Genomic DNA, 26,492 nt, shown 5'->3' on the forward strand with positions numbered 1-26,492 from the left:
TTTTGTGTGTTTTTTGCACATAGCGCCGCGTTTACGCCGCGTAGCGTCGCGTTAACGCCGCGTATACGCCGCGTTAACGCCGGGCAACGCCACCGCTAAATAGCGCGGCGTTAACGCGGCGTATACGCGGCGTTAACGCGACGCTACGCGGCGTAAACGCGGCGCTATGTGCAAAAAACACACAAAAAACGCCAGCGTTTACTCCGTGTGAATGCAGCCTAAGAGTGCTTTTCACTTTTTGCTTCCATTATACCTACAGGGAAACCGAAGGCGTTTCCGTAGGCATAATTGACATGCTGCAATGTCCAAATCCGCAACGCAGCAGTTTTGGAAATCACAGCATATGTGTCTGTAATGTGAGGATGGAATTATAGCGAATCCCATCCACTTTGTGGTGACTATAAAACACCACGGTTTTTCGGTAAGGCTAAGGCTCCACAATGCGGAAACACATTTTTTTTTGTTGCAGATTTTGCTGCATTTTGAGCCAAAGTCAGCAGTGGCTTGAAAAGAAATGGTATATATAAAGGAAGGATTTAAATGTTTCTCTTCTGCTCAATCCAGGACTGTCTTTAGCTCAAAAACCTGCAGCACAATCTGTAACAAAAAAAAGCAGCTTTTCCATAACGTGGGGCCAATCAGTTGCCAGTTCCCTTCTTGAGGCAGCTGATGGCTCTCAGCAGTCGCATGCAGCGGGTACGTGAGTATGGTTTTCTTTTATTGTTTCATGTTCCTGGCCTAATTAATAAATATAATTTTAGGCCGGACAACCTCTTTAAATAAGACATTTGAGGCTCTGTTCACACTGGAGTCATGTCATGGCTTACTTTTTCAAGAGACTCATGACTAATTACTATAAGGTTATCAGAAGTTTTATCCACATTGACCTATAATAGGTTAATCAGAGCCACTTTTTGAGTTTAATAGCTTTTTACCCCATTACAGGTCTATCTCACAATATCTCCATGTGTAATTCTATTCTATACTGTACATGGCATAGATGACACAAAACTGTAGAAAATGCTCTCTAAGTATCACTTTGAAAATGAATGCAAACTAAGTAAAGTGGTGACCTCTTTCTGAACCTCTCAGGAAACTTCCCAAATAATGGCTTCTGCAGCTGCCATAACCTCCTCCCACATACAAATTATGAAAGAAGACGATCATTTTCCATGTCTTTGATTATTCACCAGCCACCCCTGTAAGCAGATGGGAGGTCCAGTGTGCAAATAAAAATAGTCCTAATATTTCACATTGATATTTGAAGTGCTACGAGGATTTATCCTGTAATATTTGTGTGGATACATAAACAAGCTGTATGGCTACAGACAACAGGTAGGAAGTGCATAATATTCTTTAATAGACTCCCAAAGCCAGGTCATACTAATCTGATCATGTTGAATGCAGGGCAGTGGTGTAACTACCGATGTAGCAGCGGTAGCAGCTGCCACAGGACCCGGGACATTAGGGGCCCGGCGACAATTGCTACCGCTGCGCTTTTTTTCTGTTCCTAATAGGCCGTTACCGGCTGGAGTTACTCCAAACGGTAACAGACCCTATTTACTTACCAATCCTGGCAGGGGCCGGAATCAGTAAGTGACGCCGCGGGCCCCAAAAACACTATTATTATGCTCGGGGGGAGTCTTTTCAGACCCCCGAGTATAATGATTGGAGGCCCAGGAGAGGTAAGAGAACATAAAAAACAGTGTTACTTACCTCTCTGGGCTCCAGACAGGCTTTGGGACTACTTCTGTGACGTCCCTGACATCACATGACCGGGGCTTGCATCCCGGGTCATGTGTCGTCCTGGACGTCATTGAAGATCGCCGACAACACCGAGGAGTGCAGCGGAGCCAGGAATAGGTAAATAATAGTGTTTTTTTACTTTGGTATATCCCCCTCGGTCTCCGATTATTATACTCTGGGGTCTGAAAAGACCCCAGAGTATAATAATACACTAACATAACACTGTGTGTAGGGGCCACTATGTAGCATAATACTGTGTGCAGGGGCCACTATGGGGCATAATACTGTGTGCAGGGGCCACTATGGGGCATAATACTGTGTGCAGGGGCCACTATAAGGTTGATCGGGGTCTTCGGTCGGAGGGGGGGAGGGGCCATGTCAAAAGTTCACCACGGGGCCCCACCATTCCTAGTTACGCCACTGATGCAGGGGCTTTAGGAATATCATGTTCAGCCTGGTTCTGGTGGCGGATTCCTCTGTGTGAACCTATCCCGAGCTTCGAAACAGATCCCCATACTCTTCAGCCCTCTTCCAGCTTCCTCAAATATGTCAACTTATGTCATGACGTTGGGGTGCTCCACAGGTCTCAGCAGTTCCTCATGTCATTCAGGAGGCCAGAAAAGGCCTCAAAGAGCACTGCTGGTTACTAATTATTCTAATATACAGTAATAATAGCAGTTTGGTCCAAACAAAACTTCTGGGCGATCCCCGTCACTATTCAAAAGACAGATCTCAGTATGTTCACCCAACAAATACTCACTACACCTCCACTAGAGCCCCATGTCCTGTCATAGTAAACAACTGTAATGGCAAATACTGATATAGTTGATTTGTGAAGTCAGATTATAATAGAGAGAAATGGGCAATCATTTTCTATTGAGACTCCTTGTAGGCCCGGGTCCTAGACCTTGGGCTCTTATTATAATCTGTCCCTACCTGTCCAAGGATTACTGGGGGTTTGAACTCCATTGATCAAGGACCTGGAGGTTTCTCTAGATGCTGTAAGTGAATGCAATTGCTATCTGGTCAAACTGGATTTTAATAAAAAAAGATATGACAAGAACTGCTGCGTATGTAACAGGCATTAGTGACAGTTACAATAATCTACAGTATATTAAAGATGATTTAACTATTAGAGTCTAATGTTAAGTATCTTACCTTAGACCGTGACCTCATGAAAGGAAATCCCACACTGCATTTAAGATAGTCATCATCCAATAACTCACAGGAAATTCCTTGTTCTTCCTACAAAAGGGGAAATATTGTCTTAATAAATAAGTAAAGCTTCTATTTTCCATAGTAATATATTGGTGACTCTGGCTACAATTGACTTCATAATTCTAAACAATATTTTATTCTCAGCTATGTATAAAGCCACAATATATTTAACACTACTGTATAAAAATTGTACTTTACATCATCAGTGGGATTAAATAATTGTGGCCAAAAACTTTGAGACACAAATTTTGACTTTCAGAAAAGTTTTCTGCTTTAGTGTTTTCAGATCTTTTAGTTGGATGTTTCTAGGTTATAGTGAAGTATTAGTATAAGCATTTCATAAGATTGTATACTTTTAATGACAAATACACCAAGTCTATGCAAAGCCTCAGTTTTTACAGTATTGACCCTTATTTTTTAAGACATTTGAAATTCACCCTGAAATGCTCAATATCAGCTTCCTGGGCTAAATCCTGACTGATGGCAACCCATTCTTGTCTGATGTACTTAGAGTTTATCACAATTTCTGTGGTTGTTCGTCCACTTTTTGAGTATTGACTAAGGCTCTGAAAGAACTGAGATTGGGGAATTAATCAGCCAATTTAAAATTTTTGTTCACCAAGCCACTCAGTTATCACTTTTGCCTTGTGACAAGGTGCTTCATCATTCTAGAAAAAGACATAATTACTCACCAAATTGTTCCTGGATCATTGAAAAATGTTGCTGTTAGAGGATTTTTAGATACCATTCTAAGGAAAAATTGTGAGTCAACTCCCTTGGGTGAAAAGCAACCCCACACATAAATGGTTTGAGATGCTTTACTGTTTACATGACATAGATAGAGCTCATCTTTTCTTCTCCAGACTGTCATTCTTTCAGATATCCAAAACAGTCTGAGGGAGCTTCATCAGATTAAATAACCTTACCCCTGTCCTCTGCAGTCCAATCCCTGTACTTCCCACAGAATGTCAGTCTGCCCTGGATGTTTTTCTTGGACAGAAGTGGCTTTGGAAAGAATGATTGTCCAGAGAAGAAAAGGTGAGCCCTACTATGATAGGCAACCTGCAGGAAGGGCTGTTGTGGTTGGGCTGGTGCGGCATCAGAACTAGTCACAAACACATGAGTGCCATATTGCACACAATCCTACTGGTGCAGCAGCGGACTGGTGACATTATAAGCAAAACACTACCGTGTGAAAGTAGCCTTAAGTGGTTTGTATCACCTTTTTACTGTTCTATAGCACCAGTAGAAATGTGCCTAAAATGCACTTTCCCTTATAAAAAAAACGAGAACAGGAGCTCACACTTCTTGTTACCACAGTGCAAACACTACAAGCAGCAGTTATTTAAATCTAGTAGCCATTAAACTGAACACCTATGATTTAGGCCTGGTTCACATCTGTGTTGGTAATCCATTTAAGGAGTCTGCATGGGGACCCCCCTGGCAAACAGAATACCGAACGCATTGGCAAGCGGTGTGCAGTGAAAGCACACGGACTCCATAGACTATAATGGGGTCTGTGTGCTTTCCGCACAGTCTCTGCACGGAACATGCAGACAGAAAAGTACTTCATCTACTTTTCTGTCTGCATAACTCGTGCGTAGACAGTGCAGAAAGCACACAGACCCCATTATAGTCTATGGAGTCCGTGTGCTTTCACTGCACACCGCTTGCCAATGCGTTCGGTAGTCCCCATGCAAACTCGCTGAACGGATTACCGATGCAGATGTGAACCAGGCCTTACTGACATAGTAAAAACGTGCTATTCAAATGAAATTCATACTAGCATGTGCTATTCAATACTGCAATTAAAAGAGCATGATGTTCTTAATTAACAGCAATTAACAGCTCAGGTATGCTAACTGGTGGCTGCCCATGACCGGCCAACACTGCCCCTCCCCTGACAGTACAAGGCTACGTTAGAGTACTGTTGGGGAGACCTTCCTCACAGCCCAGCAATGACGCAGAGCTATGAGGAACGCCCTTCTGACAGTGGGAATATATTGGTGCCAAAACTAATATCTCCACCACTGGGGCACATACCGGGAAAGCTTTCTAGCAGTATATAAAACTGCACTTTCATGAGGACAAGAAACGTCTTCTCTGACAGAAGAGAAAAATATAAGACCAGGGCCGCACGTTGCAAAAACGGCATATTTGTAGCAAAAATGTTAAGACTGTATTTTCATGGAGATGGTGACCTTGCTCCTATTCCACTGTGTGAAAAACATGGCAAGTGACTAGGTTACTGGAGGGAGAAGAAAAGAGAAGGTTCCACTCCATCTAGCAAGGCGGTCCAAGGCTTGGGTCTTATTAAGGCTCCGTTCCCACGGAGTATGCGCCGCGCATTCAGACACGTATACACGTGTCAGAGTGTGAGCGCTCAAAACAGATCCCATTCACTGCAATGGGTGCCGGCTCACATGCGCCACACATTGAAATGAATGGGTTAAAAAGCCTCCCATTGATTTCAATGTGTAGCATCCATAAGCAGTGAATGGGATCTGTTTTGAGCGCTCACACTCTGACACGTGTATACGTGTCTGAATGCGTGGCACGTTACTCAGTGGGAACGGAGCCTATGTATCAGCCTGGAGAAATGAGAGAAGACACATCTCTTTGAGGAGACACTGCAGAACCTTGGTCAAGTGTAAGTGCAACAGGTTGCTGTTCACATTGTGATTGTGTTTGACTGGCCTGAGATGAGATAAGCTCAGCCTAGTCCAAGTAGTCAGGGACTATATTCTGGATTCTATTCTGGACAAGGCTAGGACTTTGTGTTAATGGTTTGTTCGCTATGTGCAATCTGTGGAATAAACTGGTTGAAGACAGTTTAAAATAGAATATCCTCTATGTTTGTCAGAAATTATTGTTGTGTAACATAGTATACTGTAAAATTTAAGGCCAGGGCCCCACGTTGTGAAAATGCTACAGGCAAAAACCACTGCGTTTTACAGTATCTGCTAAGTGGTTGGGATTCTGGCTAAACCCATCCACACATTGCAGAAAAATATTCACAGCGGAAATGATGTGATTTCAAAAACTGTTGTGTTTTTGTAAATTGCAGCCTGTCAATTATACCTGTGGAAACTGGCGTTTCCTTATAGCGAAAAGCGATGCGTTTCCGGCACATTTTTTTTCGCCGTTTTTTTTTTCTGCGCTTCGCTACATGGGGCCTTAGCCTATAAGAAACTGAAAAGGGCTATTCCAAGATTAAAAATTATCACTTCTCCACACGATAGGTAACATATGTCTGTGTCAACAAAGAAAAGGTCAAGCATTTAGGGTCCATTCACACTGAGTTTTTGGTAAGGATTTTGGCACTGAATCGGTGTCAGAATCCACGTGGAAAAAACCCTCCCTATAGAGTTCTATGGGTTCCGCTGGTTTTTTTCCGCTAGCGGAAAAAAGCTTCCCTCAGGCAGATTGCGCCTGCAAAAACCAACGCAATCACTGGGAAGCGGAAAATCCACATGGAATTGGCAACAACCACATGGAAAAACCGTGAACTTTTTTTTTTTTTCAAGGTCCATATACTGTGCTGGAGGAAAAAAACATTTCCTAATTCCTGAAGCGGATCCCAAAGAGCTGTGCCTAAAGACTTTTGTTTCTTTCAGCTGGCGATCATTTATAAGAATGCTGTAAAGGACTAATTGCAATGGCTGACTTTTGCTAGGTTCACACTAGCGCTTGATCTCCATTGTTTGAGTCTGCTATAACAGCAGTTACACACAGAGCCCTGCGGACCCTCTTGGATATAATGGGGTCGTCGGGTGTCTATCATTTGGAAACTGAAAGTAGCAGAGATATAATCCTCCGTGCAGGACTTTTCTCTCTGCCAATTTTTGGTGGACTCTGCAACAAAATCTCCAACAGAGCCTTTATCTAATGAAAAAATATATATTTTGTGAACTGCCCCATCTAATCAGACATTATCGTTAGCCAAACAATTGGCCGCATCCCAGTCTCTTTTATCTAATATGTATGCCCAGCTTTAGAGTTTGAATGACTGCTTGACCATAGCTGGAGTTCTAAGAATCACACCCCACTAGTATCTACCCACTATAAACACATTGTTCAGTCATATACAGCCCACAAGCCATCACATAGGAAGAGCATTGATGAAAGTGGTAGCTGTGTCTTAGATGATGATTTGTCTGTGAGAGTGTGCATGATTTACACTGCCTTTCATCTCATAGCATAAAAAGGAAAGGGTAGCCTCCTGGGAGGAAAAAGATAACTTCTAGTGAAAAACTCCTATTCTCTCATCTGGCATATCAAGAGCTATTATTTAGGCAATAATTACCAAGATCAGAGTGATTTCGTTTTTTATGCTTTTTCCTGTCATTGACTGATAGAAACAAAAGACACACTATCTAAACACTGGTCACATGCTAAGTCCCATAGATTACATTCAGTTAATGTCAAATAATAGTTCTTAGCTTGGGTGTAACTTTATAATCACACTGTTGTGCTGGACTGGCCATAGTTATATGTCATAGTGGTGGAGACTAGTTCTATTACTAGCTTTACTAATCATGATCATGTATACATATTATAACACAGTGGTCATCCAATCACTGGCTCAGGGCAACACGTGGCAAGTGAACCCCAACAATGGCCAAAGGCCATATGACCTGGCAACTGACAATTTTGCAGACTGTCTGCAAATTCCTGATGCCTCTGTAATGACTGACTATACTGCTATTGGATAACCAATATTTCTGGTGCTTGTAGATATTTCAGATGTCCATGTTTTAGGATCCAGAGAATCTTCAGTTTAAATCACTTTTTTACTGAACTGCTTCAGAGATAAAAAAATAAATGTTGCTTCACGTGTAGACGTTAGTACAATATTCACATACATCACAAATACCAAAGGCTCATTGTAATAGTTCCATGGATATAAATCTGAGACAACATAGGACAGGAGCTTAAAGTAGCCTTCTTGTAAAAAAAAAGTGACAAAATAGTACCTAGTCTAAACATGGTGATAGGTATCTGGGGCTGTAGAAGATATACCAGTCAATATGTATTACATGTATATGAACACTCGGGGGATTTAAGTGCTACACTCTATAGAGTTCTGGGGTTTAATAACTCACAAAATACAGATTGGAACCTTTTTGGGCTAATTTGCACACAATAGTTTTTGCCTTTTTGCATATTTATATAAATCTCCTCTTACCTATACTACTTATTTTTGAAGTGCTTAAGTGTTTTAAGTATTATAATTACTCTGAGATGAATGTGATGCAAGTGTTTGCACATAGACTTCCTCTCATGTGATAGCACTTTTCGACTAAAGACTACATAACTGCACAGAGCAGCTAGGATAAATCCACATATATTGAAAAAAAAAAAATCTGGAATAGATTTTCTTGCAAAACTCTCAGCATGTAAACATCAACAGGAGTCACGCTGTCCCTGAACAGCTGATCTGTGGGTTTCCTGGTAGTCATACCCCTGTAGATCATAAGGATCGATCATTAATATTAGAAATTGGATGAATGAGCCCGCATTGCCAAATGAACAAGAATAGAATCTGTTTTGTTTTGCGGCTTACTGGGCCCCCCCACAGATCAGCAAGAAAAATGGTCGTGCGTGGGGCCATTGGAAAGAATGAGTCAGTGGGTTATCCATAAAAAGAAATAGAAAGCATATTGACCAAAAATACAGTTCTGTGTATTGGGCCATAATATAATATTGTTATATTGTTAAGGTGATATGTCTTTTTTTCACCAATTTCATCACTCCCACCCATCTAATACATATATACCATATGTTGACAACTAAGAGTAATTACGGCTAAAACATATATACCACATATACATTTGAACTCTGCAATGTTACGAGCCCCACTATGTACTGTGTAATACTGTTTGACATCACAAAGTAATATAATAAATGACTGGAGAAATAAAAAAGAATAAAAATATACAGCAAGCTCAATGTGTTCAGCATGGGCCAGCCTTATCTAAATAACTGATCACATGTCACACTGGCCCAGCAGTTGTGGAATCCCACGAGAAACTTTATTGTTCCCTATGGTGTCTGCAACTTATCTGATGCATTGTTACGTATTTATATAAAAAGCTCTCATTGCATGGCAAATACCGCACATCTTGGAAATTGTGTTACTGATTCAATCAACTATTTATACAAAAGGCTTTCAACTCCTGGCAGGCGTGTATATTATCTTAAATCAAGTCTCAAATTGTATAAAATCTGAAGTTTTTTTTATGCTTAGTAAAATGTGGAAAGCTTAAATTTTGTAGCATGTAATATATTTGTGGTACAGTTTATTTTCCATAAAATGCCAGTAAGAAGGAGCCTTGTTTATGTATTTATGTCAGACTGACTACATGACAGGTTTATGAGGAACGCTAATGTCTATATATAACATTTAACGGTAGTTTGATATTAATGTATACAACTGATTAAAATACAATATGTAGGACTTCTGACAAGCCAAGAAATCAGTAAAAATGAAGAAAATGGTAAACTAAAGGAAAGTTTGCACTGTTACAATTACAAGTATGAGTTACCTTTATAGGACAGAGATTAAGGCACCATTTCTAATAAAACCCTACATTATAATAATTGTAACATTGCGGTAAGTATATGCCAGACAACCCTGGGAGTCTCTCATGGCAATGAATCCCTGCCTCTCGCAATGAGATTTTCAAAATGGCGCCTTGGTGATCTTTGAACAAGGTGAAGGGGAATAATGCCCATGATCAGTAATGCAGGCACTGTTTGTGGGCATTGCTGTTGGGTCTCCTCTGTATAATACAGCAGACACCTGGCGGCTATAATGTATTGTGAGTATGTAGAGCTGACGCATTTACCAAAGAGGGGGATGGTCACTTCAAATGGCTGTATATCTGGTTTTATACGCCTAGAAAAATATTTCTGCTATCAAAAGAAAGCTGAGATTCTGCACATAAAAATCGCATTCTTAGTGATAGCTCTATAGCGATCACGGAATCCATGGGGTCCACAGGCAAGATCGCCAACCCCCACCCTCGGTCACCTCTCAGACTCCCTGCAATAAAATCGTGGGCTCCAAGGGGTAGCCATGGCAGCCAGGAGGCCCGGCCACAGCCTCCTGTATAGTTCTGTGACATGTTCTGCAATACTATGCAGTACATTGCACAGGGGATCTGAGATCCCAGCTTCAAGTCCCCTTGTGGGGCATTTAGAAAGTGAAAAAAACATACACACACATAGTAAAATAACACAAAAATAAACAAATAATATAATCTAAAAAAAACCCCATTATATTAAAAAAATTTTTTTAATGTAAACAACAATAAATAAACAAACATGCTAGGTATCTCCACGTGCGTATAAGTTCCCACTATCCAAAAATAGCGTCAATTGTTTTATATTATGTGTTTATTTTTTTATTACATTGGTATTTACATGACAACACACTAATTGACCTGTTCTAATTTGCATATCACGTGTTACTATTTAGTTACTCCCAATTTGTTAAGACTTTGTGTTGTTTCTGTTTCGTATACTTCTATAAGGTCCGAGGAAACGGTGTAAACCATGACAGGGGTGTAACTTGAGGGAGTGCAGAGGGTACCCGGGAGCCTTAGGGTCAGTTCACATGGAGTTTTTTACAGGTGGATTTTGACGCGGAATCCGCCTCAAATCCGCTAGCGATTTTCTTCAGCTAGCAGGAAAAAGAAGCTACATGTCCTGTCTTGCTGCAGACTCCGCAACTGAGTCAGCAGCGGCTCAAGACTCATTCTCGATTAGGTCTATTCATTCAGAATTCCCATGGTAGAAAAGGTTTCATGTGAATATACCCTTAGGGGGCCCATAAGCACTGACATAAGTTTGAGATAGAAGCTTCCATCTGGCACATAAGCCAAATGAACCATGAAATACGTCTTCTACGATACATTAGACTTGGCAATATTCTATGTTGGTGGAGGAGCAAGTATCCTGGGCTCTGTGTTAGTTCTTGTTTGGATCTCACGGCACAACATACCTCACCAACCTTACCAGATGAGAGCGTACCAAAAACTGCAGACATACTGTAACTGTATCTTGGTAAAAGATATCTATTTTATGTAGTTACCAATGATGTCAGATGTTACATGTTAATTTTGATTTAAGTGACTAAAAGTAAAATTGTCCATAGATTATAGCCAACAGAACAAGAATAAGTCAGAAGTAGCGTGTGCCTTCTGAATTCCAACACAAAGTTGGCAATAAAGAACCATATGTAACATATTGCAATTATAGTACTGGCGTCTTCTTTTCGGAACTTTTGGCTGCCACACACAGATAAGCCCTTACTGGTTACACAAGGGTCAGTTAAAGGGGTTGTCCCATCTCAAGGATCCTATCTATACTGGCAGCTTATGTAAATTGAAGACTTTTCCTAAATATATTGCTTTAAAAATTCTGCTTTGTTAGCCTGAAATGTGAATTTATTCCTCCCATTGTTTACACAGTGTTGCTATAACCACGGACCTATAGGACAATTGATGTCACTTACTCACTGCTCTTGCCAGCAACACAATCCTTTAGCTAACTCCAGTTTGCTGATAAAGCCTGGTCTGATATATCACTATGTAAACAACAGATAACACTGAGTCTATTCTGTACAAGCATTTGCAAATTATTCGATCTGCAGAAGTGTTGTGAGACTTCTCCGGCCCGTTTAGCAAGTGGGAGAGGAAGGAGAAATACAGGAAGTGAGAAGAAAAGGCCTCAGCCAGACTGCTGAGACACGGAGATGGGAAAAGCCATTTAATTAAATAATAAAATAAATGCAATAACCTGTCACAGTTACACAGTGCTCCTTCTGAAAAGACTAGATACTGTATGATAGGCTGATTTATTTCACAAATGTAACTGTCCAAATGTTTTCTCCACTAAAGATGTTTACAGTATGTCCTATACACAGGCTAGAGATAAATGGTCAGATGAGGACTCTATATGACTTACTAGCTGGTACCCGCGACTTCGTCTGCGGTGATTGTAGAAGTGGGTAAATACAGGGTGAGGTAAGGTTTTAGTAGTGTGCTAAAGCTATGAGATAAGAAATGTACTGTTGTATCTTGATTTTGTTGTAATTTAGAGTGTGGCTATGGATTATTCGTTAGAAGGTAATGGTAAGTTGTGGGCCAATTTTTGATGTGGTGAATTTGTTTGAAAACTGCATTTATGGGAGGTTGTTAGGGGCTTGTGTTTTCCGCCGTTGAGTGTGAAGGCGACATGACATCGCCCCTGTGTTGTGTTTTTGGGTGAAATTGTGGGGATGGTAACGTCATATGGTTTTATGAATCTTTGCAGTCTTTTTGAAAAAAGCGAAAGTGTGTTGAGCTTTTTTTTGTGTGGAAAAGTTGTGGTAGTGTGAGAGCAGTGATTTTTACACACGTGTGTGTTGGGGGATGTCTTTTCTTGTGGGCCAAGGTTTGGTTCGTACGGTAGGGTCCCGACTATAAGTGGCACATAAAATCCTACAATTTCCTCTGAAAATGAAAGAGCGGCTTATAGTCGGCCCGCGAGGAGTTAAGTGGCGTCCGGTGGCAAAGTCTGGGTGCCGTTTCCATACCTTGCAATGGGAGGGTGCTATTGGAATAGTATTTGCTCATCTGTAACTTCAATTGTAACTGCTTCCAATTGAACTTCGAGATGAGCGAAGAGTATTGGAATAGCACGCTCCTATTGTAAGGTATGGAAGCGGCACCCAGACTTTGCCACCGGACGCCGCTTAACTCCTCGTGGGCTGTCGCTTCCATCCATATATAAGGCGCACCGGACTATAAGGCGCTCTTTCATTGTCGGAGGAAATTAGGTAGGATTTTATGTGCCACTTCTAGTCGGGACCCTACCGTACGAACCAAACTGTGGCCCACAACAAAAGACATCCCCCCACACACACACGTGTGTAAAAATCACTGCTCTCACACTACCACAACTTTTCCACACAAAAAAAGGTCAACACACTTTGGCTTTTTTCAAAAAGACTGCAAAGATTCATAAAACCATATGACGTTACCATCCCGGTTCCCATTGGCGGCGGCCGGCGCATAACTCCTGGCGTGTCGAGCGCTGTCATTCATTTCAATGGAAGCGTGGCATTGAAATGAATATAAGCGGCTGGGACGCGGTGGGTTAAGCGGCTGACGGCAAAGTGAGCGTGCCGCCGCTTTCAATGACATATAAGGCGCATCGGACAGCACTGCGCCTTAGAGTCCGGTGCACCTTATAGATGAACCTAGATAGGACTATAAGGCGCTGATTGGTAATGCGCCTTATAGCGCTGTGCGCCTTCTAGTCAGCAAAATATGTGTTTGATCATTTTGTATTGATATTTGTCTGAGAATGTAAAGAGTGGGCAAACGTTGGTTAGGGGGTGTGGAGTATGTTTGGCGCTACGGCGGTAAGCGTCCAGGTGAAATATTTGTATAGCTTTGTACAGCGGCCAATTTGGGACATAGGGAGACGTAAGATGTATGTGTTTCACAGTATTGAGGAAGTTTTATATGTGTTCTGGGTAAGTGTTTTAATTTTTTTTTTGATTTTGCATGTATTAGACCATCTTGTGGTTTTGAACAGCAGGAGATGTGATGAGCAATACAATGCATGACAATGCTAATGCATTGCAATGCATTGCCAAACAATCCTAATTTCTTTTGCAGGCTGCATATAGCAGGGTGCCAAAGAAAATGATTGTTAAAGAGCAGGGGGTGTGCTGCCAGTGCTATTGCAGGCTATGTAGCATAGCCTGCAGAAGCCTGGATCCAGTCAGCTGACTGGGAGACCTGGCGGCTGCCATAGCAACCTGACGCCTGCCGCCTAGCTCAGTGTAGGCAGCGAAGAACAGGCAGAGGATGCCTACGCGCAGCGGGGGACAGATCGGAGGCGGCGTGCAGGTAAGAGTTGGGCGGCATAGATGTTAATGTCGCAGCTTGGTGTGGGCACAAACAGAGGATATGACGGTGGCTTTTCAAGTGGGCAAGCACTATGGCGGGCGTCCGGCTCCCGGGCGCCTGCCACAGTGAAGCGGCCGCCATGCGCCGTACTACAACGGCGTATGTCGGCCAAGCTGACAGTGCGGGCATACTATGTGAGCGGTAGCAGCGATATAGGCCAAAAGCTTTGTGGATGCAGTGTGGCAGGCGTCCGGCTCCCGGGCGCTTGCCATAGCGAAACTGCCGGCATGCGCCGTACTATTAAGGGGGGTATGTGAGCAAGAGTTTAGAAAGAGGGGACATGACGGCGTCTTGTAAAGAGTGCAAACACTATGGCGGGCGTCCGGCTCTGGGGCACCTGCTCCAGCGAAACTGCCGGCATGCGCCGTACTATTAAGGGGGGTATGCCAGGAAGACTACACAAAGAGGGGACATGACGGCGTGTTGTTAAGTGTGCAAGGGTGTCCGGCTCCGGGGGACCTGCCACAGCGAAGCGGCCGGCATGCGCCGTACTACAACGGCGTATGTCGGCCTAGACTTCAGTGCGTGCATTCACTGTGGCGGGCGTCCGGCTTCTCATTGGTAGCAGTGAAATAACAGGCGGCTATGGCGGGCGCTTGCCATAGCCACACCGGCGGCCTAGGCCGTAGTCGTACGGCATATGTGGGGATGGGGTGCAGTAATGTTTTAAGGCACTGTGATGTGTTTCTGGGAGCAATACATGTAGAAGGCAGTAAGGGAGATTGGTGACATTGTTATGGAGCGTAAGCTGTTCGTGCTGTGTGGAAGGATACAGCAGAATATAGAGGGCCGAAGTAGAGGCAATGTAAGCATGGTATTGCAACTTACCAGTGTCGTTGGCGTGGAGAGGTAGAGAAGCTGGATGGATCGTGAAGACGGGAACAGCAGTGAGGTGAGGGTGCCGTCGGGGAGTGTGGCAGGCCGGCTAGAGTAGTTCGGGTGCTGATGCCTACGGTGGAGGGGCAAAATGGTGGCGTGCTGGAAAGATGGTCGGGAGGTGGCTAACATGCGCATGCTCCTGCCAGTGAAGTGGCTGTGTGGGCGGGATCGCGGATCGTCAGACCAGTGGGGGTCGGCAAAGATGGCTGCCTCGGAGTGTTGAAGAGATAGGCTCCTGGAATATCGTTAAGGTGAGGGTGAAAGCAGTAAAGTATGTGTAAATGTGAGTGTGTGCTGTTAGGGGCTAGGCTGTAGGGGGTAATATGAATTTTGTGGCTTGCTATGGTGCAAAGTGTGTGAGATAGCAGAGGTAGTGGTGTGAGTTTGGGTTTTGTGGAGGTCCTGGGAAAAACGTATGTGCGCAATTGTGACGAAAAGTAGCCTATTGCGCAATGGGGTGTAGTGACTATGTTTGTGGAAAATTTCAGCCAAATCGGTGGAGCGCGTTTTGCGTGATTGACTAACAAACATCCGAAAAGCCAATGCCACAAACATCCAAACTCACAAACTTTCACATTTATAATATTAATAGGATGGAAATAACTATTCCAGTAGTATCACAGAAGAGAATGGGGCACTGGCTGATTATTCCCAACTAGTGCTCTGTTGAGCCCCTATTTTCCTGTTCACTGGGGGTTACAAGAGACAGATCCCCAGTAATCAGAAATTAATCACTCATTTGGCTGCACAGAAAAAGGGGGCCCTTTATTATACTATAATACTATTACTATACATTAAGCTGTAGTAATATGTAGAAGAGATACCTGTGGGCCCCCCTCAGCCAATTGTGACTTCTCCCTCTGCATGCCGTTTGGCTAATCCTGTAATCTATTTGTTGACCCAGCATTATAGTGTCCTTTGTATTGACTGCAGAATAATAGCATTTGGGTATAACCTCATTCATGGAAACAAAGCATGACTGCTGTCATTAATTTTTGTGATAAAACTGAAAAGGTAATTTCTTTTGTCTGTTTATTGTGCAGTTAAGACACAATGACAGGTGTACTTTACATGTACATGACCTCTTTATGTGTCAGAGTAGCAATCAAACAGTCAGGGGCCAGAAACAGTAAGTGATCGATATTGTCTGCCATGATCTATGAACAAACAATTTCTAGGCTTGTGAATATGTTTTCCAGTTTGACACTTCAATTGAGGGAACAAACAATTCATTATTCAGTTTTGCACATGAAAACCTGTCCCTGGACTGTTACGGCCACACTGTGACTAAGGCTGTCTATATTAATTAGATTTTAGACTAAGGAAGTAGCAGAATTTGAATATTTGGCAAATACTTTCGTACATGAAATTATGAGCGTTTGTTTCATACAGCAAGCCATCAATTCAAGTTCATCATCACCAAAATAAGTTGTGTAAGATTTTTTTGGTTGTGGACTAAACTGACAGATATATTCATTGGAACATTATGTGTTTAGAACAATTGTTGACAAACATTCATTCCAGACAAACAACTGTAGTGAAAAATCAAATGACTTTCTTGCGGGCTCACACTTTGCAAAAATTAAATTCTAAAAGTCTCCAAATTCTTACACTTTACATTTCCGTGTACGGGGATGCATAGGGTGTCTTTTTTTTGCAGGGTCAGGTAAACTTTTTAGTTATAACATTTTGGGGAAAGTCTATTGCTTTGATAATTTTATTTTATTTTTTTTACCAGAGGCAAAACAGCAAAAAGCGCCAGTATGGGAAAAATATTTTTATAGATTTGTAGACTGGGCATTTTAGGACACAGGGATACCCAATGTTTACCTGTTTCACAGTAGTGACATACTTTCTTTTATATGTGTTCTAGGGAAAGGAGGGTCCTTTTAATATATATATATATATATATATATATATATATATATATATATATACACACACTGTAATAAAACGTTAAAAAATATATATATATACAACAGCCTCGGAAATCGCTTTGGGTGCTGGCGATCGCCGGCAAAATGGTGCCTTGGTCAGCTTTGACCAAGGCGCCGGGGGAGTTATTGCCCATCCCTCTAACTTGCTGCCAAATGATATCCATCTCCATTAGTGAAAACACTCAGATTCATTATAGGAAGTGAGCAGGTCTCTTACGGCCTATGGCTGCTATTGTGTATTAGAGCACATAAATTCCACTTTTTGCAGCAGCAGCTTTGGCATGTAAGTTTATGCTCCCTCCTTTCCTCCTATGTGTGCACCAGCTATAAACATCACTCCACTGTTTTGCAGTTGTGTGTCCTCCACTTGAACTGTCCCGTCCGCTGGTCAGCTACATATGATTTCTGTCATGTTTCCTTGCAGCTGCAGCTTTTACAGAAGATTCTCTCACCCATTGTGTGTAATGGTAATGTTTGATTGACCCCGATATGAGGACAGGACATGGTGTTGGTCATATAACAAAGTGAGGGAGAATCCTCGATAAAGGAGGGTTGACTGCATGTAGCGAAATAGGAAGGGCTAGCATGTATAATGTTAGTGTGTATAGCCAGAAAGAAGTGCAACAAGAAGTGCAACAAGCTACGCCCCCCCTTATTGAAAAAAAAAACATACGTATAGCGAAGCCAGTGTGAATGCTATCAGTAGCAAGAAAGCTACAAGCTAATACTTTTATTTCAGAATATTAGTAGGGCTGGGCGATTGATCGAAAAACAACCAAAACCAAATTTCAACCATGATTTTGTTCACATTGATTATTTCGGTTTGGTTATTAAAATATTTGCGAGTTTCTACCTAAAGTGTCGCTCAGGCCAAACATGTCCAAATCGGAACTGCTATTATTATACTCTGTTGTCTCTTCAGCCCTCCCTGCTGTGTTCTGATTTTCTGACTGATGTAAGAGACCACTGAGGCCTTAGCAGAACAAGAATCATTGTGATGCATAGATGCAAGTGGCAAGACGACCTGAGAGGTGAGTAACCCTGTTACACCTCTCCTGGGCCTCAGCATATTATAGTCTGGGGTTTGAAGAGTGTTCCAATTCAGCCGTGTTTGGTCTGAAAGAAACCGCTGGGCGAACCTTGTGAGACGAATCTTTTGAGACGTAGGTATAATTGACAGGCTGCGATTATTAAAAACACAAGTATTTTTGAAATTGCAGCTTTTCCGCTGCTGATTTTTTTTTTGTTCCACTAATGTGTGCATGGGAATAGCCAGAATCCAATCTACTTTGCAGGTAATGCTAAATGCAGCCTTTTTTTTTTTTGCTGTGTTCCCAATGTGGGGCCCCAGCCTAAAAGATTTTTCCAATTAAAAACATTTATCACGTATCAACAGGTGACAAATGTACAATCACTGAGAGGTCTATGACCTGCCCTAACCCCTTCAATCACTAGAATAGGGGTTCTGATTCTCAAGGAGGAGTATGAAGTAATCTCACTGGCCATGCCCGAATAGAACTGGTGGTGTAGTGTAGTCATATCAGAAAGGAAACCACCAGATGCTCATATACCGGAACTGAAACTTTACTGGGTTTAAACAGTTTTCACACGCAACGTCAGTTGCCCGGAGTTTCCACAAGCCAATGGTAATCACGCCTGTCCTCACAAATGACACTGCTTTCAACACTCATTGACTAAGCCTCTGATTCTCTGTGATGTGGTAGTTGTTTCCCAAGACAGCATGGACCAAACAATCAAATGGATGGACGGCACACACACTCTGATTCCCCATAAAGTTTAGTGGAAGCTTTTAAACAGTGTGCCTTTGTCTTGGTGTAACCCAGTGCAGGATCATACAATGGGATGTGCCAAGAAAAATTCCCCCATAGCGCAGCACTTAGTGGCAACTACAATTGTGCCACACACATCACACTTACAAGCATAAGTACAGGGGTAGCAGTGGTAGCCACTGGCGCAGGACCTGGGGCATGAGGGTCCCGACATGCCCCTGATATGTTTAAAAAAAAAAAAAAAAAAAAAAAGGCCAGTACCTGCTGGAGTAACTCCAGCAGGTAACGGGCCCTATTTACTTAACGATCCTCGCTCTTGCTCATGGCCACCTGTGCTTCCCCTTCTGCGGATGTGAACAGAAGCAGAATTTGGAAAGTGAGGCCGCGGATCCGCAAACCCCACAAACACTGATATCATTATACTCTGAGGTCTTTTCAGACCCTGAAGTATAATGATCGTTGGGCCAGGGGAGGTGAGGGAACATAAAAAACACTGTTACTTAACTCTCCTACGCTCCGTAAGGCAACGGCCTTGGTCAGGTGACGTCTGGTCCAACATCGAAGAGATCTACAGGGAGTGAACCGGAGTCAGGGAGAAGTAAGTAACAGTGTTTTGTATGTTTGTATCCTCCCTTGGGTCTTAAAAGACCCCAGAGTATAATAATTGTTCAGGGTGGTCCATAATGGGGCATAATACTGTGTGAAGGGGCACTATGTAGCATAATACTGTGTGCAGGGGCCACTATGGGGCATAATACTGTGTGTAGGAGCCACTATTGTGCATAATACTGTTTGTATAGGGGTCAATATGGGGCATAATAGTTTGTGCAGGAATGCGGTTTGTGTGGGGGAAGGTGGGACAGGTGGCTGGGGGGCCCCATGTCAAGTGTTTGCCTTGGGGCCCCGCCATTCCTAGTTACACCACGGCGTACAAGGAAAACATAACAATCAACACATTGCATTATCAACGGCATATCAGCACATCGGTCAACGAAACATGCATGACATTGAATACAAATTGTTATATACCATTACACAGCGATTGCTAAACTGTTTTGGATAGGCCACCCGCTAAGGATGCAAAACTAAAGAGGTTAACCTTCACCTCTTTACTGTCCCATCCTCTAAATGGAACACATTACGGTTACCGCTGATTTTTCCCTTTCTGAAAAATAAATTTGCAGGGTAAATATTGTGGGGGCCGGGAATGATTCCAATCTATGTACAGTGCTACATAACTTGGTGCAACGTAAAAAATGGGAAATAAGTAATTAATAAAATAAAAACAGAAATGAGAAGTAAACACTTTAGGTTGCATTGATTCAGCATAACCACAATGTATTCTCCTTCAAATATATCCATGTGGCCCAAGGCCAGCTAAAAAAAACAATAGACTTTTATAAGGAGCTGGTATCCAACAGCTACAAAAACATATTTTGTTAAAGCTTTGGCCAGAAACACCTCCGAACAGTAGCTCTACAATATATTAAAGCTTGAAGTAACAAAATAAAACACTCACATATTTTGCCAAGCTGGTTGTTGGGACATCACTGTTTACACAAAAAGTGATTCATGACTTCTTGCTGTCCATTGACATATTTCCAAGGAACACTGTCCCATATCTGAACTTGCTAATAAATAAACAACGTACCTGAATACATGGTCTAGTAAGCATTTTGACAGGTTAAACTAACTTTAGGAAGCTCTACTTTTTAAGTAACCCTCAGGCCCCATGCATACGACCAAGTAGGCTTCCAATGTGGGGCCAAGGTTGCAGAAGAATGCACTCGGATGCCACTTGGAGTGCACTCCAAATGTGTCATCTGAGAGCATTCAGTTAGGTATTCACATCTAAGGGGGTTTCCAATCCATTCCATTCGGATGACACATATGATTACAGAGCAGGTCCTATTTTGTTCCGTGTCATCTGAATATAATGAATCAGAAGCCCCCGATCATCATCCGAGTGCATTCCACTGCAAACTAAGCTCAACATCAGATGCACACTTTGTCATGTCCATGTGGTGTAATTCAAATGTACTTATACTTGCATATTCTTAATGTTTCCCTAGGGGTTTTATACAACTCACATAATCCAAATAATCTAGCAAATATGATAAATGACCTGTTTAGGGGCCATTCACATCACATTTTGATCATCCATTTAAGTTAATTTGTTTTACGAATACAAAGAACTGATGCTAAAAACAGATGCGAATGGATGGAAATTGATGACCATCTATTTACTTAGAGTTGATGTAAAAAAAACCCCCAAAAAACAAAAAAAATCAGTTTCTGTAGGAAAAAAGTTGGACATTCCACTTTTTTGTGTCCCACAAAAAGCAGACAGAAATTAATCCATTTTGATTCAACATTGATCAGTTTCCATCTGTTTCTATAGGTTTTTAGCATCAGTTTTTTTGTATCCGTGAGACTAGGTTCACATATGCCTCAAAGTCTCCATAGCAGACTCTGCCACAGAATCTGAAAATTGCCAGAGAGAAATGTCTGACATGGAGATCTTTTCTCTCTATCAGTTTCAGTATGAAAGTGTTGAAATCTCAATGGACACCCATGTTAACCACTGTTTTAGCGAGTGGGCTCTCCATTGCTCAGGTCTCCTAAACACGTACAACGGAGAGCCCAGTGCCAGTGCAAACCTAGCCTAAGACTCTATTCAGATAATGTTTTTCTCTGGTTAGCACATCCATTTAAGGAATGCAAAAAAGAGATATCAATATTTAAAGAAACTGATCTATTTCTATTCTTTTCTTATTTTTTCTTTTGAAGGACACAAAAACATTGTATATCATACTTTTATGCCTGTCCAAAAAAACAGACAGAAACGGATCAGGTTTTTTTTTATTTTTTAAAAACACTGATGTCTATGTAAGGGGGCGTTCACACTACCGTCTGTGTCCGACAGGTAGTGTCCGCTCCTAGTGTCCGTTCAAAATCTGGCACGGACATTAGGAGCGGACACTAGCTGTGTCCGTGACACCTGTCATTTATTTAAATGGCGATCGGGTGCGATCTTTTGCACTCCGTGCCCTTCCGTCACTGTCCGCATGTAAAGATGTCCGACTTTTCAAGCGGACAGAAAAAACCTAAATGTCGGGTTTTTCTGTCCGCTTGAAAAGTCGGACATCTTTACATGCGGACAGTGAAGGAAGGGCACGGAGTGCAAAAGAACGCACCTGATCGCCATTTAAGCGAATGACAGGTGTCATGGACACAGCTAGTGTCCGCTCCTAATGTCCGTGCCAGATTTTGAATGGACACTACCTGTCGGACACAGATGGTAGTGTGAACGCCCCCTAAATGGATAGCCATCCTTTGCGTCCCTTTTTCTCTGTTAAACCAATGTGCTGAGCGGATGTAAAAAAACAATCTGAATAGAGCCCAAAACTGATCAGCTAAACTAATCATTAAAACATGATGTGAAAGTGCCAGAATTTCAGACATTTATTAAATACATTTCTCTCTAAGAGGCATCAATTTTAGGCTGATGTCTCATAGACAATAACTGTCAGTGACATGCCTTCTAGTCAATGAATACAACAAGGATGAGAAGATTCATCTATTCTTTTCATCTATCGAAATAAGATAAAATAATCCTTTAATATTCAGACAGTGGGGAAATTTCAGCATGTTACAGCAGCATAGTAGTACAGATAGAAGATAATAAACAGTAATACATTACAGAAGTAGACACACATATGCTGAGAAAAAGAAGATATACTAGGAGTCCATAGCAACTAAGTAAGAGAAGAAAGAAAGGAAGACTTCAGGATCATTTAGTTCTCTGTGTAGAGTGATCTTCGCTTGGTCTGAATCAGAAATCAGAAAAATCTCTGGGTTTGATACGAAATGCATCAGATTGATGAATTCACCTATAAATCTCAAGTTTAAAACATATGTGTACTACACAAATCTGTAATCCCTGATATAAGGTACAGGCCCAAAATAATAATCAAAGTCATTACTTGTATTCTATAAGTTAGGAATCAGGACCCAAACCAAGCATTCCCCTATCATAAACCTACAGTACGTGCGTTCATGTGAAGAATGGTTCTTTTGTCCAGGTTTTCTTCTGGCCTAATCTACTGTCCATGGATGAATGGATTCAATGTTTTTCAGCTATAGCTAATGGCATTTTGTTTTACAAATGAGTTTTATTACCCATGACATTTACCACACAAGTTACAGGGGGTTTAAGATAGTATGAAGAAAGCACCTGGGGGAATAACTGCTATTTTAGGTTGACATGACCAGGGTTTCACCAGTTGTGATCACATCACCCACACTGCACATTGAAGCACCAAAGCTTCTTTAGGAACTGAGGATTTAAAAACATATCAGTGGAATCCAGTTATTACCGAGTTAAATGAATTACGCAGCCCACAGCATGGACAAACAACAGAATCATGTTGTAATAAAGAACAGAATCTGGCCTTCAGTGCCGCACAAACATATGGAATGTATTTCAAAAGGCTGTTTTCTCTCGGGGATTACATATGACATCATAGTAATGCCTCTGTTTGTGCTTCTCCCCCATAAAAGATGGCATTTTATTACAATTTGCTAGTCTTTAAGTTACGATATTCCATTAGGGGAATATCCATATGAAAAAAGTTAAAGTAAAATTCCCCCCAACAAAGAGTACAAAGTGCCAGACATTTACTTTAGTTTATGGGAAGACAGCTCATGGATCCAGGAAAAAGCAGTTGAGATCCAAGACCTGTAGGATGTGTCATTGGATAAAATATGTAGAAACAGAGAACTGTGCAGTGTAGTTCTGAATCAGCTTAAAATCCCTGAGGGGCCACAATATATATTATATATCCACATTCAATGCACCCAATGAGAAAATAAAAATGATAAGAAAGAATGGAGAGACCTGAATGCTGTGGTCGGCACCTTAGGGCATCCATGATAAGTTTTCTGCAGCTAGAAATCTAGATGTTACTGGACCACTGAGTAAATTAAAATTTCTGAATTTACATTCCCATACAATTTTATGGGAATTTTGCAGTATCCTCCATTACCATTGTTCATGTGCCATTTTTGTTGTGACTTGTCCCCACCCACAAGCATTGCCATTATAAAAAATTGTGGCAACTTAAAAAAATAAATAGGTAATTTCTTAAGACTTTTTAGTCCAAGGCCTTCAGTTGACACAACACATGAAAAATTCAGTATATTTCACTTTGTTCGTTATATCACAACATAATCCTTTCATGGTTTTGTATAGAATAATACCAAACACACCATTCTTTCCTGATCTTGCTACCAGTGCAATATTAGTACACAAACGAAAGTGTCTAAATTTTCCTCTACTTCCTACCTATAGATGATATGTTGGATTTGCAAACAGGCACAAGGTGCCGTGTATGTATTTTCTTTATTACAAAGTGTAGAAGCAAAAGAGTTTTATTGTAAAAGCAGATAGGGGTAAGGATAGGAAGGCAAAATAATGATTTGCGTGGACTGCAGATATAATCTATCATATGGATACATTACTATGTAGGTCTTTGACATCTATGTAAAATGTGTCCAACTTATGGAGGGTGGTCCTTATGTGTGAGCATTATGTTTAGCACGTTCTCACGTTATGTCAGATCCCTGTCACCTCCAGACTGGCCTGATTTCTTTTGTGTTTTTTGTACCCAGGGCTTTGGTAGTCAGCATGGAGGTTTACAGTTTGTTCTCATCTTGGGGTTAAGTACCTTGTGTGAAGCCTATACAAGAGTCCATATAAACAGGGATTTTTGGAGTCTGGCATAAAAGTCCAATAGGCTCATGAGCGGTTCAGCAGAGCTGCCGATATGCCAGAAAGGGACACCCACCCCTGTTGTGCCGTATTCCAGTAGAAAGCAGCTGCACTGTCACGTCTTTCCTATTTGATAATTACCGTGGTTCACCTTTAGGGCCCTATACTGTTCCTTCAGCTAGAGTAGTAGTGACAATGACTTTATGGAATACATATGCAAGTTACCTCTCCTACAGTGGAAAAACGAAAGAAAACTGATTCTCTAATACCACCTATGCGCAGCTACCCTGTAAAGCCAATGTTCAACTTATTAAAGGGAGTCTACCACCTTTCCCAAGTATATTCAACTGCCACTGTCCTACTAATTAAAGGGAGTTTACCAACTCCCTCGAGCATATTCAACTGTTACCACCATATTACAGAGCACATTACAGTAATAAACAACAACACCTTTGTTATATATGTCACGTTTGTAGATTTGGAGAAAAAAAAAGTTTAACGTCTTATACAGTTGGTGCACTAGAGGTGGACCTTCGGCTACATGGTGCACTGCTCTTGCTGCTCAGACTCCTGCCACCTTTTGACTACACCTCTCCATGCAGTGAAAATTGATTCTCCCATCACCCATCTTACTGAGTGGGAAGTGTAGTGCTCCAGGAACCTGAAGCCCCCAGACAATTTGCATAAGACTTCCAAGCTGTTTTTTTCTAAATATACAAAAGTATCATTTCTATGCGAGCGTGCTGTTCGGATCAGGATCCGGACAGTACTCGCTCATCTCTAGTCTTGAGACATAAATATGCATTTTATGATACAGTTGATAGTCATTGGTGGAATTAGAGAGGTGATTTTATTCCTTTTTAGCTCATTTACATATTTTCCCAAAAAGCATTGCCTGTAAAACCCCCTACACCAGCTGGCATCTCTGGAAGGAGAAATAGCACCCACAAGACATCTTTGTAGTCTTTGGCAGATTTTTTTTGATAGGTTTCAGGGTGATGAATGGGTTATGTTCACTATTAATTATTAGATTGGAGACAGAGAATATTTCCATAAAATGTTCAGGCGGATTCTGGGCATTACTTCTATAGGAGAATAACTTATATACATCCGGCACCTGGAGAGCATTGGGCCAGGTTCAGACGGGGTTTTTTGGTCAGGATTTTGACACGGAATCCGCGTCAAAATCCTGCTAAAAAAAACGCCTCCCATTGAAATCAATGGGAGCCGGTCATTTCCTTTTTACGAGAGCGACATGCCCTTTCTTCAGGCGGATTCCGCGGCTGATTCAGTCGGTGCACTGCACCAGCATAATGTCGCGGCTAGCCGTTTTTTGGACCGAAATCTGAGGTGGCCTCCGCGTCAAATTCCAGTCCAAAAAACCGTGTGTGAACCTGACCTTGGAAGTCACATGACTCCTACGCTAGGCAGGTATAAAATATAGAGCACGTTATGTTTGTATTACTATTTAATATCGATACACAGAAATATAAAAAAAAAACATGGCTTTTCTACTATAGTAGTTAAAATTACGATTAGTTAAAATATCTCCAGCAGTGCCAAAGGAAAGCAAATTAGCCACATGACGTTTTCTTTGGCTTGAGGCAGACTTTCCTGTCATATTCCATGATCTCATTAGAAATGTAACAGACACACCCTGGTTTCACCAGACACTCTGATACTTTCTAAATACTTTTAACTCCAGATTCTGACACATTACTAGAAACATAACTCAGCTATTTATGGATCATAGATTTCACATACAGTACACATTGAAATACCCAAAAACTTGTGTTATGTCTAGCACAATTCTACAACAATTACCACTGGCCCTGCAATGTAAGAGTTAATTCCAGGCTGACCCTTCTCTTCATATAATGCATCCCTTTTTCTCCCTCTAGACAGACTGACTACACCCTGACTCAATTACATCCATGCTCTTCCTATGGTATAACACAGCTGTCGGTTATATGGTAGGTGTAAGGAAGGGAGGAAGTGAGCATGAAGCAATGGATATCCTGTGTATCCTCCACTTTATCATCCCTAAATTCTGAAATAGCTACAACCCATATATGTGAGTATGTACAGGGTCTGACTGGCCCACCGGAGAACCGATGCCTCGACTGTAAGTCCTCATTTTGCCAATATGTGATGCATTGACCCAATCAGGATGGTCAGGGGC

General features: G+C 41.7%; 1 protein-coding gene across 1 annotated transcript in view; it reads right to left on the reverse strand.

Annotated features, from left to right (window-relative positions):
• Positions 1 to 26,492, reverse strand: part of ITGA9 (integrin subunit alpha 9) — a 306,868-nt gene that overhangs the window by 75,763 nt on the left and 204,613 nt on the right. The window contains exon 19 of the mRNA XM_075271089.1: positions 2,905 to 2,991. Coding sequence (XP_075127190.1) covers positions 2,905 to 2,991 — 87 coding nt within the window. The remainder of the gene's footprint in view (positions 1 to 2,904; positions 2,992 to 26,492) is intronic.

This window comes from Leptodactylus fuscus, chromosome 4, assembly GCF_031893055.1.
Source record: "Leptodactylus fuscus isolate aLepFus1 chromosome 4, aLepFus1.hap2, whole genome shotgun sequence".
Taxonomy (NCBI): Eukaryota; Metazoa; Chordata; class Amphibia; order Anura; family Leptodactylidae; genus Leptodactylus; species Leptodactylus fuscus.